The sequence below is a fragment of the Medicago sativa genome, chromosome 7 (genome assembly GCF_051527215.1).
Source record: "Medicago sativa cultivar Bolivia chromosome 7, Bolivia_mono, whole genome shotgun sequence".
In the NCBI taxonomy this organism is placed as follows: domain Eukaryota; kingdom Viridiplantae; phylum Streptophyta; class Magnoliopsida; order Fabales; family Fabaceae; genus Medicago; species Medicago sativa.
Window position 1 is genome coordinate 80,560,481 of NC_140755.1, and position 21,702 is coordinate 80,582,182.

The following is a 21,702-nucleotide window of genomic DNA, read 5'->3' on the forward strand; positions in this document are numbered from 1 at the left end:
TCACTCAAATGCATTGTATCTTACGGTGGATCGTGTTTCTCTATTTTCGTAAATCAAATAATAAGTTCTACTTAATAATTTAATTACTAGTTTTACGGTGGATAGCAAAATTATTGTACTGCAAGCAAAAGCAAAAAGTGAAGCAAAAAGTGAAGTAGCAAAAATATTATAGTTCAGCAACACTTATGCAAGTAGGGACGTATCGTACAAGGGTGCACATGCTATTACGTTGCAAGAGGCCACTTCAATAAACACATCACAATGTTATGTCACTATTGTTGTCTCTAATCTATAGTATATTGTTTCCAACTGTTAAAGAGTCCCACATCGGATAAGAGATGATCTGACAATGTGTTTATAAGTGAGGGCAAATCCTCACCTCACAAACCGGTTTTGTGGGGTTGTATTAGGTCCAACCACGATTTCTAAGACCAACTCGTCATGTGTTTTACATGAAGAAAGCAACCACTTGTTATTGAGTGCATGTGATTTACATGAAGAGTTATTGAGTGCATGTGATTTTATTGAGTGCATGTGATTTACATGAAGAAAAGCAACCACTCGTTATTGAGTGAAATGAAGAAAAGCAACCACTCGTTATTGAGTTATTGAGTGAATTCATTTTATTTTACATGAAGAAAAGCCACTTGTTATTGAGTGCATGTGATTTACATGAAGAGTTATTGAGTGCATGTGATTTACATGAAGAAAAGCAACCACTCGTTATTGAGTGAATTCATTTTATTTTACATGAAGTGAAATGAAGAAAAGCAACCACTCGTTATTGAGTTATTGAGTGAATTCATTTTATTTTACATGAAGAAAAGCAACCACTTGTTATTGAGTGCATGTGATTTACATGAAGAAAAGCAACCACTCGTTATTGAGTGAATTCATTTTAGTTAAAAACGATTTGAATGTAATAAGCTTCTATTTGAATCCTGTCTATCGAACTTGAAAGTCGAAATATTGGTTAATCAACAACTCTTAAATGTGATTCTCTTTGCGTTTCAAATGATTATGTTGGGGAAGAAACTTTGATCCTTAAGGGTGTGTTTGGCAGCGAGAAGAAAGTGAAAAGAGAGAAATAGGTGAGAGAGAGTATGAGAAGAGAGAAATAGGTGAGAAATAGAGTAGATTTGATGGGTTGTTTGGTATAAGAGAAAGAAGAGAAAAATAGAAGAGAGAGAAGTATGTTTAATTTTAAAAAGACAAAAATATCCTTGCATTTAATTTTGATTGATTTTTTCTTTTTGGTCAAGTTTATTTTGTCTTTTAATATAATTTAGTTATTATTTTAATTATTAATTTACATAATTAATTTTATTATTATTTTAATAAGTAAATTAATTAAAACATACCCCTTGATAATAGCATATACCTTCACATGTTAGCATTCAATCAAAGAAAAATAACGCATGAGCTTTGAAAAATAGGGGAGGACAGTTTTGGAATTAAACACGTCAAGAAACTTTCTTCTCATAAGTGAAGAGAAATAAAAAGTAGGTGGGACCCATGAAATATGATCTCTCTTCACTAACTCTCTGATGCTCCAAACTAGAGAAATGCCATCTCTCTTCAGACTTTCTCTCTTGGCAATCTCTCTCTCACGTATCTCTTTCGTTCCAAACACAGTGTAATAGTGAGTTCTTTATCAATGATTTTGGTTCACAATAACTTCGACGAACCATATTTATACATCTTTTTTTTGTTTTTGTTTTGAGGAAACCATATTCATACATATGTACCTAATTTTCCTTAACACAAAGATAATCCAGTAAAGTCTTGATATGGATTGATAATAAGGGTTTATTACTTTGAAAAGAAAACTTGATATGGATTCAAGAAGAAAACTTGGAGCTTCCCAGTCATTTTCACTAACCAAATTCTAGCAAGCAAGAACGAGAATAAGTTGATCGGAGAATATACACTAATACAAAGGAATCAAGTTCCCATTTTTGAAGTCTCCATAAACTTCCTTCTTTCATCAACTTCTTCAACTGCAAAAGTAATAGGCCTTTATTCAAAGATTCCCTCTTTATTGTTTTTCCATGAAAAGGCTGAAATTACTTTCAAGTGAAAGTGCATGTTTGAAATCACACTCACTTGGACAAAATCATGTTGGCACCGTGATTTCACATTGTGATTCTACCAAACTCGTCAATCGAAATATGCACAAAATCACAAAAGCAAGCCTTAAATCTCAAATTTTCTGGAGAGTGCTCATCTTGCATCCAGAGTTACAACATTCTTGTTTTAGTTCTAGCTAACAGGAAGAGTAACAAAATGAATGAGAATAAATAGCTACAAATTTGTTCGGCGGTGTTGCTACGAGGTGTCAAGTTTCAAGCACAAGGAGTGCAAGAAACAAGCGAAGAAAATACATTGTTACTGCAAAAAGACGGCACATGTATACATAACATCAACACATAGACTCCACTATATCAACAAACACAAATCCTAAAAATTTAACAGATAATTTCCCCCAAATTGATACCATATTGAATTGAGAGAAGAAAAGTGATTTATCGGAATATACCTCAAAGGGTTTTCATTAATGATTAAAATGTGAATACAAATTATGAATCGAGAAAAATGACCAAGACAAATTTATACAAAAGAAACCTTGACTAACACAGCTAAAAAGAAGGAAACTAGCTAAACTTAATAACAAATTTAGTTACAGACGATAAAAACAAGACTAGGATTTATTCAATACATAAATCACATTTTCATTTCTGCCACTACTGCTGAACTTTTATCTGATTTTATTGAGTCCGTCTTCAGTAAGCTGCTGATTTTGACTCTATAAAACTGCTCGGAAGCCGTAGAGATGCCAACAAAGTCATGCCAGAGACAATAACTTCATTTTTGAGAACTGTTTTCCGCACCTTGGTCATTCTTGTGAGAAATTCTTCCTCATCTCTCCTGGAGATGACCCTCACATTCATTTCACTCCTCTTTCGCCCACCCATAGTCACGGTTTATTGGGTGAAGAAACAAAGCAGTTGAAAATATACGAGAAAGAATGGTCTAACTAGATTTCTGAGTTTAATAAAATAGCTCAAAAAATGTTCGAAGTTTGATGAAAGAATAGATGAGTTAAACCCTCACAAAATAAAGCATATAAAATGAGTTTAATTGTGACAAGTCACTCTGTCCTAGCAAGTAGCAACATGTGTATTTATTTTACTATTTTTACCAAAAACAAAGTGATTCAGATGTGAAGCAGGTTAACATTACAATATTATTATTAGGTGAGAAAATTTGCATAAGAAAACTATTAGTGAGAATGAGAGAGAGAGAGAGAGAGAGAGAGAGAGAGAGAGAGAGAGAGAGAGAGAGAGAGAGAGAGAGAGAGAGAGAGAGAGAGAGAGGGAGAGAGAGACATGGAAGTAAGGGAGGATGGTGGTTTTGATTTTGGGAGTGAGTGAAAGGATGAAATATATAGAGTTACTCCTGCCTTGTTGTGGTTGCTAGCTGGACGTGGTTTTCATAAATGAGCTATGCTTGTAAACCAATATTATTGTTTGTTTATCCTTGAATGGAATGAAATGAAATGGGAATCAAACAAATACTCTCTTTAATATTTTTTATAAAAGACAAATAAATCAATAAAATTTGATGTATTTGGTTTCATGATGTAAAAAAAAATACATCAATTATTACTGATTTATTTGTACAATTATTTTGAAACAACATTTTGTTGGAATTAGATCTAAATAAAGATCAAATTCACAAGACGTGTTTGGTAAAAAACAAAATATAAATCATTAGCGGGAGCGGATAAAACATTAAGCATGAAATTGATCGGATCTACAATATGTTTTGATATATCAAAGATTAAATATTAAGGATCACATAGGAATACCTGAATCCATGACAAAAAGGGTTCTTTAACATTTATCTGAAATACACAGTAAAGTTAGCAATGGGTTGATTTGGTTTTTTCTTAACTGGTATCTTTATGTCTCAAGTTTTCCCTCATATTGAGTCCATATTAATTATCTTAATAAAAACCTAATTAGTCTTCTTACTTAATTTGATCACTAATCTATTAAGTCTACAAACTTGTAAATAGCTAGTTGATAAGTGCTCAAAAGTAATATATTTTATGTGTTAATCTAGGCATTTAAGTGACTTGTTCTGCAAGTTATCTAAGGAAAAGCTACCAAATTGTGTTCTTTTACCATTTATGCTTTACATGCCTGACTTCCTCCCCTTTTATGCAGGAAATGACAAGCAAGGAACAAGAAAGAAGCTCAAGAACCAAAGTCAGCATGCTTAAGCGTCCTCAGCACGCTTAAGCGTACACAATGTCGAGAGCAACTTAATGTACGCTTCCAGCACACTTCCAAGTGTTTTATCTTGGTTTTCGGGTGTCAAACATTGATTACGTTTGAACCTTTTAAACCGGTGATATCTTATTTTTTCTTGGGAAGGGAAAAAGTAAGCAAAACCCTTGAGAATCGAGGTCCGGGAGTTGTTTTCGCTACGGGAAGGTGTTAGGCACCCATAACGACTATAGTATCCTATAGGAACCGTCTTTAATTTCTACGCGCGCGCTTTATTTTTAAATGCTATTTGAAAATGTTTTTTTAACCTAAGAATGTTTTAAGTGAAGAATTGGAGGGAGAAGAATGTTTTTGGATTTTTGTTTTAGTTGAATTGAAGGAATTTTGTTCCTTGCCTACGTACCCGTTTAAGGGATCAAATCCACCGTAGTTCTCTTCCAAAAATGTTTTTGTTTTTGTTGGTTGATTTTAAGTTTGAAAATTGGAGTTTGAAGAATGGAGATTGAGAGGCCTTAAAGGCATGAGATTATGAAAAGAGTGGGGTGGAATTAGTCAATTGCAAAAGAAGTCAAATATGATTATTTTTCATTGAAATTTGATTAAGAAAATAAAAGGAAAATCAATGGGGTTTTGACCCCAAAGTTTATTGTGAAAATGATTTTGAGTGATGTTGTTCACATTTTTTGGAAAATGATTTTTCAAAGTATAAAGCCTACGCATTCATCTAAACATACAATCCTAAACATACATCTAAACATGCATATTCTAGCTATATACCTAAAGTGGTGTGTGTGCATGTGTCGGTGCTTGTGTCGGTGTACATCATTAGAGTCCATTGTCCTTTACATCATTTGGCCTAGTTACACACTACTTCCTTGTGAGAACTTAATCCCACACAAATGAATTAAAGGCAAAAGAAATGTAAAGAAATGGGATGAGAAAGTGTGATAGGGAGTATGCTTATGATGTATAAGGCATGAAACACAAGAAAATGGTTAGTAGCACATGATAATATGGAGAAAAATAAGGCAAGAAAGGTACTATAATAAAAGCATGGAATCTAACACAAAATAAACCAAACCAAGTGCAAAATATGACTAAGAATTCACTCATAAAATGCAAGCATCATAGAGCTCACAACTCTCATAGTCTCGTACATTTTTTAAAAGTATACATTCTATTTTAAAGAGTGAGAATTGAAACCACATGACGAGCCTTACATTCTTAAGTGAATTTAGACATATTTACACAAATTATTCACAAATGTGACTTGCAAGCCAAGCAACTAACTAAACTTCACACACAAGTATCAAAATCATGTTCAAACAGTGGCTAAAAAATTATAGAAACACATATCATGTACCACAAGTGTGCATCAAGGATAAGAAGCAAAGTTGAACCAATTTTCACCAATTTTTTAACATAAAATTCAAGAAATAACACTAAAATTGTCTATATGTTTTTTTATCAAATTTTCCAGTGTAAAAGTATTAGCAAAACACCAAAAAACATCAAGAAAACATGGAAAAAAGCTTGGGAATTTTCGCAAAAGATTTTGATACACAGGAGGTGCAGGAAGCAAAGTCCAGGGGTGCACATAGCAAGAAATGAGCAAAAACGAGGGATTCAGTAAAAAGTGACCCAGTGTTTACGTTGGATTTTCGTAAACAACCGCTGGTTTACAAATGGTAACTTGCAAGATCAACCAGTAAATCTTAGGACATATTGTGTTTGTTCTTGTTGTTAGAAATTCTGTGTTTTTGGTGTCGAAAATATAAGAAATACAATAAAAACAATCGAATTCAATCCACTTGAACTCAATCGAACTTAACAAAGTAAAGTGCAAAAACACTTAAAGAAAAAAGGGTAAATTGTATTGATTAAATAAAAGTTGGTACACAGATTCATACATTGCAACTTGTGACTCGTTTCTCGCTTCCATACGGATACTTTGAGTGTAAGTTTGTATGATGGAATTGTGACCTGTTTTTCCTATGAAAAACTACTATTTATACTAAGTCTAGAAATAACTACACTTCTTTGAAATTCAAACTACAACTGCCACAAGTCGACAGTTTTGCTTATTTGAAAACAAACTTAAAATACAAACTGACTTAAAGAATAACTGTTTGATAACCACCTTCGAAAACTGCTCTATCGAAGTCTTCTACCATCTTCGAACCTATATTTGCTTTCAATACAACACTCTGCTCGAATCTTCTTTAAATCTAGGTCAACTATACTTTGACCACATTTATTACAGCTAGTAAAATATATTGGCTAACAAATTGCCCCCCAGAAACGCCATTTTCGATTTCACCGAAGAAGAAAAAGACGTTTTTGAAAAAATAACTAACATTCTCCATCGAAATGAATGATGTTAGTATTTAATTCAAAACTAATTCAGATTTCCTTTAAATACTGACCCCACAATCTTAGTTAGTGGGCCACGTTCTCTAACATTGGAAAAGATAACACTTTAATGGTAAAACTGTCAAAATAAGATCTTGACATGTGTCATGATCAAAGGTCCATATAGAAACAAACTCACCTTTACTCTTCTCACTTTTCACCATTTCATTTTCACTTTCACTGTTCCTCTTCTCCGCCAAAATTCTCTCGAAGAAAAAACTTTGAATTTTCTGCAACTCCTATCTTTAAACACGAAATCTTCACTATTCATCAACTTCTCACAAAAACACTTAAACAATGACGAACGCAGCAGGAACTTCTCATGTGAATCGCGAAGAACCCATTGATTTCACTGAAGAAATCACCAGTGCTACTCCTGCTTTTGTGAACGAACCAGAGATCAATGAAGCTGAAAAAGCTATCTGGAAAACCCAGGTAATCATCCCTTGTACTGATACTCCACATGCATTCTTAGGCCCCATTTCTCTAGAACCTGAAACTCCAGAGATTAACTCTCTTTTCCCATGTATTGAAACTCAACCTCCTTTAATTTTCACAAAAGGTCCTTTTGACCTAAGTTTTGTAAAATCCAAAATTAGGACTGAACCAAAAACTTATCCAGAATACATTGCTTGGTTAGACAAAGTTCAAAAACAAAAAGGACAATTCTGGAAGGAGAAAGGGATTTTTGATCTCATCCAAATATCTCGATATGGTCCAAAATACCATAATGAATTGATATTTGCTGCTTTACATTTTTGGAACCCATCGAACAACAGCCTTCACTTGAAATGTGGAATGCTCACTCCTACCCTTTTAGATGTGGCTGGCCTTACTAGCTTAAAACCAACTGGATACACCTTTAATCCAGATGTTACTACCTCTCAATACTCAGTAAATTTCGATAGCCCTGCCTATGGTTTGTTTATAGCTAACAACCATGATACCAAATGTGCTGAAGTATCTGCAGATGAACATGTAGCTTTCTTGACCTACTGGTTATCTACGCATGTTTTTTGCTCAAGGTCAGTACAAGTCCCTAAGAAATTCATGTGTCTAGTGATAGGGCCAAACCGCAAGTGCACGGCCTATCGAAGTAATAGTAGTAAGTAGAGTTATCGTTCCGCTAGGGAGTTGATCAATCCAATTAGCTTTTAATAATTGATTAGAAGGGAAAGAAATAAGAAGTTTGGAGAGTGCAGTTTTTGAAGGTAAATAACAATAATATTAAAAAGCCTTGGGATCATTGGTTTATCGTAATAACAAATCTTTTCACAAGCAAGCCTTAAACTTATAATTAAACGTTAATCCTAATTACTAAGGACAAGTTTCTCTTTAGCATATCACAGCTCCTCTCGAAGTCAGTGAGTGTATCCCTCCAACAATCACACCTATTCTCATGGGTGATTGCCTTTGGGACCCTTGAAGATCGAAACTTTATGTGTCCCAAGGTTTGCTAGACTATTCTCATGTTTCGCAAACCTTGTCTAAATTCACTTGTTCGGATATCAAAGCTCCGCGTTCGCTTTATGAATTGATATCTGTGATGATGAATTAACCATTATCAAACCCTCCGCGTTCGCTTCCACAGTTTGATAATAATTAATTCATGTTAAAACGGTGAGTTTAGATTAGGAATTAGGGTAACAATTAATTAAGGTTTAAGACTTGGCTTGATCCGGATTACGTCATTAGACTTACCCAACGATCCCAAGACAAAGAAGTCTACTCACTAATGTTCATCGTAGACATGGGGGAAGAAGAGAGAATGCGATAAAAGTAAATTGCAAGGAAAGTAAAAGGAAATAAAGACTTTTTATTGAAATAAAACTTGAAATAAACAAAGTAAAGGATGATTGTTTATGGTGGAGAGCTACTCTATTTATAGCTTTACAATCGACTTAGAAACTAAGCAACTAAAAGGGTAAAACAGTAAAGCTGCAACAGGGTAACTTGGGCCCGAAGAAAAAGCAGCAAAAGAGGCTCTGGGAGGTGGCACGGCCGTGCCACATGTTGGCACTGGCCGTGCCAAGCTTCTGACTTGGTGGGAACATATTTTTGTCCCGTATCTTCGTATTCTTGCGCTGTATTTGCTCCAGTCCTCTTTCTTTTGCTCCAAGACACCTTCCACCATATATTTATTCCTAAAATAAAATAAAACACAATTTGAAGTAAAATATTCTAAACTAAAATAAAATGCAATAAAATAAAATCAAATCTAAAATAAAACTAAACTAAATAAGGCAATAAATAATACTATCTATGACTCATCAAACTCCCCCACACTTGAATCTTTGCTTGTCCTCAAGCAAAAGGCAGCAAACATAGCAGCAACAAAGATTGATTTATGGCAATATTAAGAACATAAGTCTCAAAGAAAGGTTTTGCCTCAAGTACACTAATTTCAATTTCAAACACTTCTCATGAACATATTCTACCCAACATCAAGTCTCAAGTGAGTGTGTGTGTGCAGTCCAACCCTTTTCTTGCTCCTGTATAAGACAGATATTATGAGGAATAGGTTCTATCCTTAGTGCTAAAGTAACCGAGAAAAGTCCTTTCTTCATTTCATATAAGAGTGATGGGAATTCGAGTTAAAATTAAATTAGATATAACAATTAAGCACAAGGGGCTGCAGATGCTTAGGGGCTATCTATCCTCGTAGGGAGTCTTCTCGGATGTAATTGTCCTTTCCCCCTAGATTCAAAATCACCCTAAGTAGTGCTGCAAAATTATTGTTTGTTTCATCTCCGCGTAGGAAGTCTTTTTGGATGTAATTGTCCTTTCCCCCTAGCATTGATGAATTTGTTTCACTTTAGGTTCAAATTAAGGAGTCACCACCACAATTAGGAAGTTAGGATGTAATTGTCCTTTCCCCCATATGTTGGTGCCATTCTCCCGCCCCATTTAACATTAACAAATTAATAAGAATATAACAATTAAGAACAATTTGATTAATTTTCCCACACAAACTTATACTACTTTTACTCTTAAGACTTTAAAGGGTCTAAGTTAACACTAAAGATAGAACGTGTTCCTTAAAATACCTATTCATACATTTACTCAAGGATTGCAACCGGGTGCTTTTCTCATTGGAGAATTTCACAATAAAACATGATATGGGTATAGCAAGAACATAAGAAACACAAGAAACTATTTTCATGTACAAGAGGCGACCTAAAGAAGAGACAAAACAAAAATTTTCATGCCATATTTACATTAAAAACAAGCTACTTAGTCATGCCTCTTGCTATAAAAACAAAACAAAAGAATAAAGTTCAAGGGAGTTTGGACACTACAACTCTAGACACTTTATTAGGCCCCCCCCCACACTAAGGGGAAGCATTGTCCTCAATGATTCAAAAGAAAAAGAAATTAAAAGAAGAAGAAGAAGAAGGAGTAGAAGAAGATGAAAGAAGGAGATGAGTAGAAGAATGAGAGAGATAGGGAGAAGAAGAAGGGAAGAGAGGAAGTGGAAAGCTCACATTTGTTTATTGAGGTCCGTAAGGAGGACCTTGAAGTTGGAGGTGTTGCATCATCCGACGGAGCATTTCATTATTTTCATCATTGACACGGTTGCCCCTTTGAACTTCATTGCGAAGGCCGGAGATCTCAACACCTTGCCTTTGTTGCTCGGTGCTCATCCTCTCGATTTCATTGTGAATCCATGTCCATTGTTGATTTTCATGAAGCTCACCGGTTTCATGGCCATGGTGCCCCTCTTCATGGTGCAAGTTAGCACCTTCTCCTTCATCACGGTGCAAGTTAGCACCTTCTCCCGCATCATCATCTTGCTCACCAAGAACCTGCACATCATTAACATACAACCAATTTTCTTCCACCTCGGTGGTAGTCCGAGATGGGTTAGGCAATAAAAACATGATTGGCACGTTTAGCTTAAGTTGGTAATGGAGGGGTGGACGATGTTTGATGAAATTCATAGCAATAAGGGTCTCTATGTTAAGCCTATTGTTTCCCTCAATTGGTTTGATCCCCTCATCTTCACCCACTCCAAAACACCTAGCTATATATGTAATGATGCCACCCACCACTATGTCTCCTCTACCGGCCGGTCTAGTACCGACAAAGTCTAGGTGATCAATCAAATAAAAACAGGTATTGACGGGGTGGTTGTGGAGCATTGCCCAAAGCATGAACAATTCATCGGTTCTAGTGTTTCCTAGCTCGGTTCTACCCCAAATAGTGCAAGCCATTACCCTCTGAAGGTACCTAAGTACGGGGTTGTGAATATTGCTAGCTTTGTTCGCCCTAGGGACGTATTTGTTAAGACCGGTGATTTGTTTCCAAAAGGCAGCTGGGTCATAGTTATCCGGTTTAAGGCTGGGATCCCAATGATCATGAATATATCCCTCATTTGCAAAGCCTAAGGCATCACAAAAGTGCTGAAGTGACATGTCATAATCAATATTCATTAACCGGAAAACAACTCTATGGTTAGGGTTATCAAAATTCATCTTATCTTTAGTAAAATCTATTGAGCTCAAGAATTCATACGTGAAATTTTCATAACCCCTCATAGGTTTCAGCAATTCAGTCCAACCTAACTTTCCTATCAACCTAGAAACATCATCAAGCAGCTCTAGAATATCTAAAGTATGGGAATCAGGATAACGAGAAGGGTGCAGATGTTTAGAGATAAGATTTTTATACCTGTCCCTTTGCTTGTTGTTTTTGAACTGGATCCCATGATTCTTCACTTGGGCTTGCTTCTTTGGGGGAGGTCCTCCTTGAGAGCTTGCTGGTTCTTTACCACTTCTTCTTGAAGCCATTGACCTTTGGTAGAATTGGTTTTGAAGGTTTAGGGTTTGGGAAAATTTTTGGTGGAAAGGATTGGTTTAGGGTTGGGGTTGATGTTTAAGGAAGTTTTGTTGGTTTGGATATGGAGATTGGTTAAGGTTTTGTGGTGTTTGGGTTAGGTTTTGAAGGATTAGGGTTTTGGTGAATTGTGGGTTTGGATGGATGAAAGATGTTTTTGATTGGTGGTTTTTGTTTTGGGTGAAGTTTGTGGTTGATTGGTGAAAGAATGGAGTGATTTGGTTAAGAATTGAGGGAGATATGGTGGTTTGAAGGTTTGAAGGTTATGGAGGTTTAGAGAGAAGTTTGAAGGTAGAGAGAGGTTTGTGGTTTGAGAATGAGGGAGAAGAAGAGAAAAAATTTGTGATATAGGGTGCAAGAGGTCGGGCACGGCCGTGCCACCCTTGGCACGGGCTGTGCCATCATTCTGACTTCATATGCCCTTTTTTTTCTTAAAAACTTGGCACGGCCGTGCCAATGCTAGCACGGGCCGTGCCACCTTTCTGGTCCTGGGGGCTTCAGAATTTTTCAATTTCTTGATTTTTTTCGAATCACACTTGGACAATTACCTACAAAACAACTTGAAACAAAGAAAAACAAAACAAAAGCGATTAAATGCGTGGGTTGCCTCCCACGAAGCGCTCTTTTAATGTCATTAGCTTGACGGTTAGAAAGAGTCCTTAGAATGGATCAAAGATATCATATTGTGTAGATGACGCTATAAAATGTTCTTTCACAACATGATCGTTAAGCATGCAACAAGAGTAAAGAGCGGGACCCTTCATAACATTTTCCAACTCGTATCCTACCATTTTATCACTCACTTGAAAGACTATCCTACCAAGTTTCACATCAATGAGAGCTCCCGCAGTTGCGAGGAAAGGTCTACCTAGGATTATAGGGACGTCGTCGTCCTCTTCAATGTCAACGACTACAAAATCAGTGGGGATGTATATCCCCTCTATCTTAATAGGTATGTCCTCGACAAATCCTACAAGTTTCATGGTAGAACGATCAGCTATCTTTAGTTCCATTTCGGTAGGTTTCAATTCTCCTATCCCTATCCTTTTAAAAAGAGACAAAGGCAGCAAACTAACACTAGCTCCTAAGTCACATAAGGCTTTGTTTATGGTTTCATTCCCAATTTCACATGGTATGGCAAAGCTACCTGGATCTCTAAGCTTAGGGGGTGCTTCTTGGATGATTGCACTAGTTTCCTTAGCCAAGGCTATTGTCTCATTATGCTCTATAGCCTTTTTCTTTGAAAAAATTTCCTTTAAAAACTTGGCATATAGAGGCATCCTAGACAAAGCTTCAGCAAATGGGAGTTTAATGCAAATCTTCCTAAGTATGTTAACAAATTTTTCAAACTTACCCTCTAGTTTAAGCTTTTCGGGATTTAAGGGGGATGGAGTTTTGTTTTTTTCAAGTGGTTTCGCTTCTTCTATCACAACTTTATCACCTAAGGGCTTGACATTTTCTTTCCCAATGTTTTTAACCTTAGCAAAAGTTTCGCCTAACTTACTACCCCTAAAAGATATGACATTAACTTGGGCTTTGGGGTTGGCTTCGGTTTGACCAGGAAAGACTCCCGGTGTTTGGGAAGATGTAGCCACTTGTTGGGCTATTTGAGCGATTTGAGTTTCAAGCATTTTAGAGTGAGTAGCAATAGAATCAACCTTGGTATTGAGCTTGGAAAGAGAATCATTCAGAAATCCAGTTTGGTTTTTGAGTTCTTGGAGTTGTTTGTTTTGGTTGGCAATAGAATTTTCCAACAAAATTTCCAAATTGGATTTTTGAGTGAATCTTTGGTTGTTTGCATAACCGGGTGGTGCTACTTGTCCATAGGGATTTTGGTTTTTATAAAAATTTTGATTTTGTCGCATCCCTTGGTTGTATTGAGCGTAATTCATTTGCTCAACACCATTAATAGCACTACCTAGTTGGCAATCAACACCAGCATGACCAGCTATACCACATATTTCACAAGAAGGAGTAGATGCAGAATTGATAGCACTAACATTGAATTTTTCAAGTTTTTCAGTTAGTGTATCAATTTTAGAAGCAAGGTGATCATAGTTAGAGACTTCGTGTATACCTGCCTCCTTTTTGGAGGGTGAAGAACTAGAGATGGCTCTCTCGTCGGTCCATTTGTAATGATTCTGAGCCATGTCTTCAATTAGGGCATACGCTTCCGTGTAGTTCTTGTTCATAAGTGCTCCACCTGCAGCTGCATCAACAGACATCTTAGTGGTATAAGACAAGCCATTATAAAAAGTGTGGACTATAAGCCACTTCTCTAGGCCATGGTGGGGACAAAGTCTTAGCATTTCTTTGAAACGCTCCCACGCCTCATAGAGAGATTCCCCATCTTTTTGGTTGAACCGCGTGATTTGGTCTCTAAGTTTAGCGGTTTTAGATGGTGGAAAGAAACGGGCAAGGAATGCTTGCCTCATCTGATCCCATGAAGTAATGGAACCGACTTCGAGGGAATGGAACCAAGCGCTAGCTCTATCCCTTAAGGAAAAGGGAAAGAGATGAAGTCTTACGGCTTCTTGGTTCTCCTTCATGGTTCCACTAATTCGTAGGAAAACAGAGATGTGAAGATTGGGATCCTCAGTGGGGGATCCCAAGAATTGGTTTTGCTGCACCAAGTTAAGTAGGGCAGGCTTGATTTCAAAGTTGTCATCCTCAACCGTTGGGTACACTATAACAGCTTGTGGCTCAGCCGTAGACGGCGTTGCATACTCTTTGAGAGTGCGATTGGCCATGGCGGTGTTATTTTGTGCTGCTCTCCTCCTTCTATGTAAGAACCTTTCGATCTCGGGTATGAATACCGCTTGATTTCTAGTTCTTCGCATACAAGGTTGAGAACCCAAGAAGTTAACGATAACAGAAAAATAAAAAGTTAAAAATAAAAAAAAAAAACGAGAAAGAAGAAGAGAGAATTCTAATCACTAAGAAAAAGCTAATTAAATTAGTTAACTCCCCAGCAACGGCGCCAAAAACTTGATAGGGCCAAACCGCAAGTGCACGGCCTATCGAAGTAATAGTAGTAAGTAGAGTTATCGTTCCGCTAGGGAGTTGATCAATCCAATTAGCTTTTAATAATTGATTAGAAGGGAAAGAAATAAGAAGTTTGGAGAGTGCAGTTTTTGAAGGTAAATAACAATAATATTAAAAAGCCTTGGGATCATTGGTTTATCGTAATAACGAATCTTTTCACAAGCAAGCCTTAAACTTATAATTAAACGTTAATCCTAATTACTAAGGACAAGTTTCTCTTTAGCATATCACAGCTCCTCTCGAAGTCAGTGAGTGTATCCCTCCAACAATCACACCTATTCTCATGGGTGATTGCCTTTGGGACCCTTGAAGATCGAAACTTTATGTGTCCCAAGGTTTGCTAGACTATTCTCATGTTTCGCAAACCTTGTCTAAATTCACTTGTTCGGATATCAAAGCTCCGCGTTCGCTTTATGAATTGATATCTGTGATGATGAATTAACCATTATCAAACCCTCCGCGTTCGCTTCCACAGTTTGATAATAATTAATTCATGTTAAAACGGTGAGTTTAGATTAGGAATTAGGGTAACAATTAATTAAGGTTTAAGACTTGGCTTGATCCGGATTACGTCATTAGACTTACCCAACGATCCCAAGACAAAGAAGTCTACTCACTAATGTTCATCGTAGACATGGGGGAAGAAGAGAGAATGCGATAAAAGTAAATTGCAAGGAAAGTAAAAGGAAATAAAGACTTTTTATTGAAATAAAACTTGAAATAAACAAAGTAAAGGATGATTGTTTATGGTGGAGAGCTACTCTATTTATAGCTTTACAATCGACTTAGAAACTAAGCAACTAAAAGGGTAAAACAGTAAAGCTGCAACAGGGTAACTTGGGCCCGAAGAAAAAGCAGCAAAAGAGGCTCTGGGAGGTGGCACGGCCGTGCCACATGTTGGCACTGGCCGTGCCAAGCTTCTGACTTGGTGGGAACATATTTTTGTCCCGTATCTTCGTATTCTTGCGCTGTATTTGCTCCAGTCCTCTTTCTTTTGCTCCAAGACACCTTCCACCATATATTTATTCCTAAAATAAAATAAAACACAATTTGAAGTAAAATATTCTAAACTAAAATAAAATGCAATAAAATAAAATCAAATCTAAAATAAAACTAAACTAAATAAGGCAATAAATAATACTATCTATGACTCATCATCTAGCTAGTCAGTTACATGAAGGAACAGATATCTGTTTAAGCAAACTGATTCTAGGTTCTTTGTATGAAACCCTTAACCATACAACTAATAATCTTAGAGATTATCCCCAAACTGGTGGGAATTTAGTTGTATCAGGACCCATATGGTTGTTCCAACTATGGCTTTTAGCCATTTTTGGATCAAAACTTGCTTCGATCCTACCTTCCTCTTACACATCAGCATACTCAGAAAGGACCACTGAAGGTATAGGCTTAGCTATGTTTCACCCTGATGGGAACAAGTCTTCACAACAACTTTTTGAGAATGCTTACGAAACCTTGCTTGATTGTCCCATTTTCACCCCTATAATGGCACCATTTACCACTAGGAAATATGGACCTAACTGGTTCAAAGAGGACTTTCCCACTACTTCGAAAACAGCCAACAAAACAGAAATCAATGCTATATGGGAAGCTTATTTGACCCCTACCTATCTATCTAGCAGACTTACACCTGGTAGCCCTTATGGAGTATATGGTTATCAACCTAACCATGTAGCTAGACAGTTTGGTATGGTTCAATCGAACCCCAGCTCCTTGTTCAAAAGTATAAGTGAATGGAAAATTCCTCTGATCGAACCTGTGTGGAAATCCATAATTCAAGCCAGGAGAACAACTGTGTTCGAGCCTACATATTTCTCAACATCATTTGCATGCTCTGAAACATTCTTTCGATGGTGGCAAAATTATTACACACGCCAATCCAATCGAGGGAATCCTGATGAATTGCTGCCTCAACTGACCAGTACTTTTCACACTTTGCAGAACAAAGACAAGAAGACTAGAGGTACGCACATTAAAGAAATTCAGCAATTTCAAAGATATTATCAAACATCATATAACCCTTTACATCCAAAGAGGACAGTATATTATACTGCTCAAACTTTGAGAGATAAAGTTCGAGAAAAAATTCCAGAAACAATTTTTCCCCCTGGAACACCCAATAAATATCTTTATGTTTTAGAAAAGAAAATGAGACTAGCAAAACTTCCATCTTGTAATCTTGCTTTGGCCTTTAGGCCACCATACCCAAAATGGTTACTTTATAATTTCAAATTCCCACAGAATAATTTAGTAACCTATGCTAAATGCAATTGATACCAATATAATGGTGAACTTGGCTATGAATTATCCCAAGTTCGAATCGAAACTCCCAGTATCATGGGTATGATTTTTTCTTTTACTAAAATATATTAATACTATTTTTAGAAGAAATAGTACTTATCTGTATAATCACATATTTCAGCTTTGCCTTTAACTCCAGGAGAAACAAAGCTTGATGATGCCAGCACCCAGAACACTTCGAAAAGCAAGTCTGACAAGAAGAAAAAGAAAGTTTCCCAAACTAAAGAAGTTGAATCGAAGAAATCTGAGGCTGCATCGAAGGAACCTCCTAAATCAAAGGAACCCAAAGTGAAAACAACTTCATCAAAAGGACCTTCTAGATCGAAGAACAAGAAAGAACAAGCAACTGTCGATCTCTCTGATGATGATAGCGAGGTGGAGATAACTAAAGAACAGATCGAAGCTTCCAAAGTAACACTTCCCAAAGTCAATACTGAAGGAAGAAGGAAAAGAAAACAAGAACAAATATCACTTGTCCAAGAAAAGGAAGTCGAAGTGGAAGCTTCTGAAGGTTCTCCCCCCATCTCACCATCTAAACCATTCAAACGTCTTCGAAAGACTTCTCATTCTAGTGCTCATTCACATGTTGGTGATAATGGTTCGAAGGTATTTTATCGAAACCATATTTTATACGAAATATTTCTAAATGTCTTGTTTTAAGCATTTATCTTATTCTTTTTAGGGTATCGAACAAGAACAAACTAATCCATCACAACATGGGCAAGTTCTTCCTTCTTCGAAGACCACTTCACCAATTGCTGAAGACAAAGAAGATGAGCATGATGATGCTAGCAGTCCAGAAGGTCTTAAAGTGGATCCTCCTCAACAACAACAAACCGAAACACCCACTGATGACTTGGTAAATGATGAATCACTCAACAATGACCAATCTCATTCTGCACCCACCCTTGGAGATAATGTATCAAACTTTGCTACTGAAGATACAAAAATAACTACTCGACAAGATGCTCCTGGTGATGCAGATATGATTGCTCAACAAGATACTCCTATGATCGATCTGGAAGAAATCGATCGATTGGCCAAAGATGATCCTTTCAATGCCTTTGCCTTGATAGCTAAGAGTAATACTCTTTTCTCAACTAGTACTGGCCAAACTTCTGATTCATCCAAGGGAAATCCCTCTGAGACTTCAAAGAACAACCTGCTAGCAGAATTTCAAAAGAGGATCATCGAAGCCAACTTGCTAGAGTTGATTGAAAAGGATGCTGGAGCTCTTGCTGAAATCAGGAGTTTATTCGAAAAGCTTGGTGCTCTCCCAACTGGTTGGAAATTTCGAAACCTGTTTAATTATCTTGAACCAATGTTGGAGAGTGCTAATCAAAACTTCCAGAAGAGAAAAATTGATCAAGCTCAAATGGAAGAGAAGAAAGCGTATCATGATCAAATTGTGATCGAACTGTCATCTTTCCAAGAGAAATTTAAAACTCTTCAGCAAGAGAGAAACAATGCAAAGCAGCAAGTGGTTGACATCGATGCCAAGATTAAAGAGTTGGAAGCTCAGAAAGCTGGAATTTTGGCTAAGGATGAAGCCAGAAATCAAGAAGCCAATGAAGCTGTTAACAAATTCAAGCTCTCCAAGGAACTAGAGTCTACCATTGCTCAACTTGCAAGTGACAACCATGCTCTCGATACTCAACTGGCTGAATACAAAAGCCAAATCGAGAAACTCATCTCATCATTTGAGATTTAGTTCTGTTTCTATTTTATTCTCTAAGACTTTTATTTTATTTCAGCCTTATCGAATATCTTGGTCTGTAATGTCTTTATAACAATCTGTGGACCATTTTCTATTTCGAACGACAATTTCTTTTCAATCATCGAAATTCCTTTCTTATTCTCTTATATCTAATTCAAATTTTATTTAAATCCAAATAAGATTGGAACAATTTCCAAGACATTTTAATGATGAGGAAACAAAAAAGTAACTTTTTTGTTTAACCCAACAAGTTAAACTTGTCTAGGAAGTTGAAAAGAAATAAAACAAATAAATGACCTTTTAACACAGATTAATCCTTTTAAAAGAAAAAAGAAAACCTTTAAAACTTCCCTCAGGTTACAAAGTTAAGTAACCATTGGCCATCGGAATAACTGTTCCCACGTGTCATCATCTTCAAAGCAAGAAGAACCGTCTGATTGAGCCACTTCTTTCAACTTCCCTCCACTATAAATATGATTTTCCTTTTATAAAAAATCACTCTTTTCTTTGTTTCGTCTTCGTCTGAAAAATCCTTCTTACTCAAAACTTTTTTCTTAAATCATCATGACCACCATTGATAATCTGAGTGATGATCTTTTAGTCAAGATTGCTGCAAAGATTGCTGCTCAAAGCAGGAAAGACCTTTTCGCCTTTCGCCATACCAATAGCAGGCATTGGCGTGTCAGTGAGGATTCTGAAGTTTCTAGGGCTTTTGGAAATGATGTCCTTTACTTCCTCTACGACCCCAATGAATGGTACAACAATGCTATGGTGGCTCATTCTAAGTTTGCTTTTAAACTTAGACTCTGGAATCATGGCAACGCCATGTTCTGTATTCTTCGAAGCACTCAACACATGTTGGATGCTAATCCAAACATTGAAGAAATGAAACGCCTCCTTACGACTGCTATCAACGCCACTGGCTCTCTAAGTGCAAGGTACTACCGTCTTCTCATCAATGCGCTCTCCATGCCTATGCCAGAAAACATCCTCGAAGACTTCGAAGATCTTGCATGGACACATCGATTGGCAGAATTTCGAAGCGACATTTTGGGAGGGACTTCAACTTATCGATTTCGCTGTCCTTGGTGGAATAGGCCCATGCCTATTTGGCTTACTAGGCGTCGTTTTTGCAACAACTACCACAACTGTGCAGGGGATGGGAGAATTGGAGGCTGGTATGCACTTCTACCTGGGCCAGATCATGAATACTACTTGGTCAATGCTTGCTTCAGGTGTCGTCTCGATACAGAAATTCGCTGGTTTCTCGATCGTTTTGGGATTGTAACTGAATGGTGAAAACCATCTTTAAACGCTTTTTAGTCTTTAAGTACTTTGTGTTTTCTTTTGTAATGGTTTTTCCATTTTAAGCATTTCGATGTAACCTGCCCATCAGTTGGCATTTTTAAATTAATGCCAAGTTTATTTCGAATCAAATTACTCTTGTGTAATTTTAATTTCTTGTAACATCGGTTTATATTTTTTCAAATATTTACCGTTTATGCGTATAATTCTCTGATCTTCTTGTAGTTCTTCGATCTCATACGCATTATTCGAAAAAACTCTTAGAATTTTCCATGGTCCTTCCCAACTAGGAGACCATTTTCCTAAACATCGATCCTTTTTATCCATCGGCAAGATAACTTTCCAAACTAAGTCCCCTTGCAGGAATAATTTCGATTTAACTCTTTTGTTATAGGCTTTTGCTATTCTTTCTTTTTGCTTTGTAAGCACTTCTAAAGCCATTAATCTTTCTTCATCAATATCTACTAATTCATCCAACATCATATCCAAATATTGATTTGTTGGAATTTCGATTTGTCTTTGAATTCGAGTAGATTGAAGTAAGATTTCTGTTGGCAATACAGCATCATGGCCAAATGTTAATCGAAAAGGAGTAGTATTTATAGATTCTTTAGGAGAAGTTCGAACTGCCCATAAAGCTTCATAAAGAAACTCATGCCATTCTTTGGGTTTTTTCTTTTGGCTAGCTTTTCTTTTGATTATAGTAATCAAATTCTTATTTGCTGCTTCTACCTGACCATTTGCCTGAGCATAATATGGTGTTGAAGTCAACAACTTATATCCTATTTCTTCAGCAAATTTTACCATCTTTCGACCAGTAAATACAGATCCTTGATCTGTAGTAATAGTTTCTGGTATGCCAAATCTATAAATAATAAATTTTTGAATGAAGTTTATAACTTCATCTTGAGTAACATCTTTTAGTGGAACAGCTTCTATCCATTTAGTGAAATAATCTATTCCAACCAAAATATATTTGTAGCCTTTGGATGACTTAGGTTTGATTTCCCCAATTACATCTAAAGCCCATCCTCTGAATGGCCAAGGTTTCACTATTGAATGTAATTCACTAGCTGGTACTTTTTGAATTCCAGCATGTTCTTGACATTCTTTACAACCTTTAGCAAAATTTATGCAATCTTTTAACATGGTTGGCCAATAAACACCTTGTCGAAACAAAAGCCATTTTATTTTATGGCCTGCTTGATGTGTACCACAAGCACCACTATGAGTATTCGATACAGCCAAATATGCTTCTGCTTCACTGAGGCATTTAAGTAAAACTCCTTCTGGAGTCTTTTTAAATAATTCATTGCCTATTATCACATAACTCAAGGCTCTATATTTGACTTTTCTACAAGTTGTGCCATCTGGATCTTCCAAAAAATTGACTATGGGTTTTCGCCAATCATCATCATCCAAATTGTTAATGACCAAAATTTCAGAAAATTTTGCACTCTGAAGGTATCCTTGAGATGCTTCCATGCCCCCAAGTTTTGGTCTTAACAATTTGTTAAGCACAATGTCTATCGAATTACGCTTTGTTTTAATTTCAATAACCTCTTGCTCTTGTTCCTTCGAAAGTTTGTACCCAGAAGCTAATTGAGCTAAATCATTAGCTTCTTGATTTTCTGCTCTAGGAACATGTTGAACTTCAATTTGAACAAAATGTTTAAATAATGCATTAACTATAGTGTAATACATTATCAAAGTTTCTTTGAGGCATTTATATTCTTTTGTTATTTGCTTTATTACTAATTCAGAATCACC

At 36.4% G+C, this 21,702-nt stretch overlaps 1 protein-coding gene and 1 non-coding gene across 2 annotated transcripts; both read left to right on the top strand.

The window, feature by feature from the left end:
- Positions 1-13,823: 13,823 nt before the first annotated feature.
- LOC146909060 (small nucleolar RNA R71) lies at positions 13,824-13,930 on the top strand. Its single transcript, XR_015020811.1, has one exon. It is a non-coding gene; the product is annotated as a small nucleolar RNA R71 (small nucleolar RNA).
- A 1,820-nt stretch (positions 13,931-15,750) lies between these two features.
- Positions 15,751-20,064, top strand: LOC146909061 (uncharacterized). The gene is made up of 2 exons (XM_085730499.1): positions 15,751-17,516; positions 17,593-20,064. Exon 2 carries the CDS (start codon positions 17,896-17,898, stop codon positions 18,619-18,621), a length of 726 nt encoding a protein of 241 aa, XP_085586625.1. The 5' UTR covers positions 15,751-17,516; positions 17,593-17,895; the 3' UTR covers positions 18,622-20,064.
- The last annotated feature ends 1,638 nt before the right edge of the window (positions 20,065-21,702 follow it).

Excerpts from the sequence above, each read along its gene's own strand:
- LOC146909061 (XM_085730499.1), top strand. The coding sequence starts at position 17,896 with ATGATTGCTCAACAAGATACTCCTATGATCGATCTGGAAGAAATCGAT.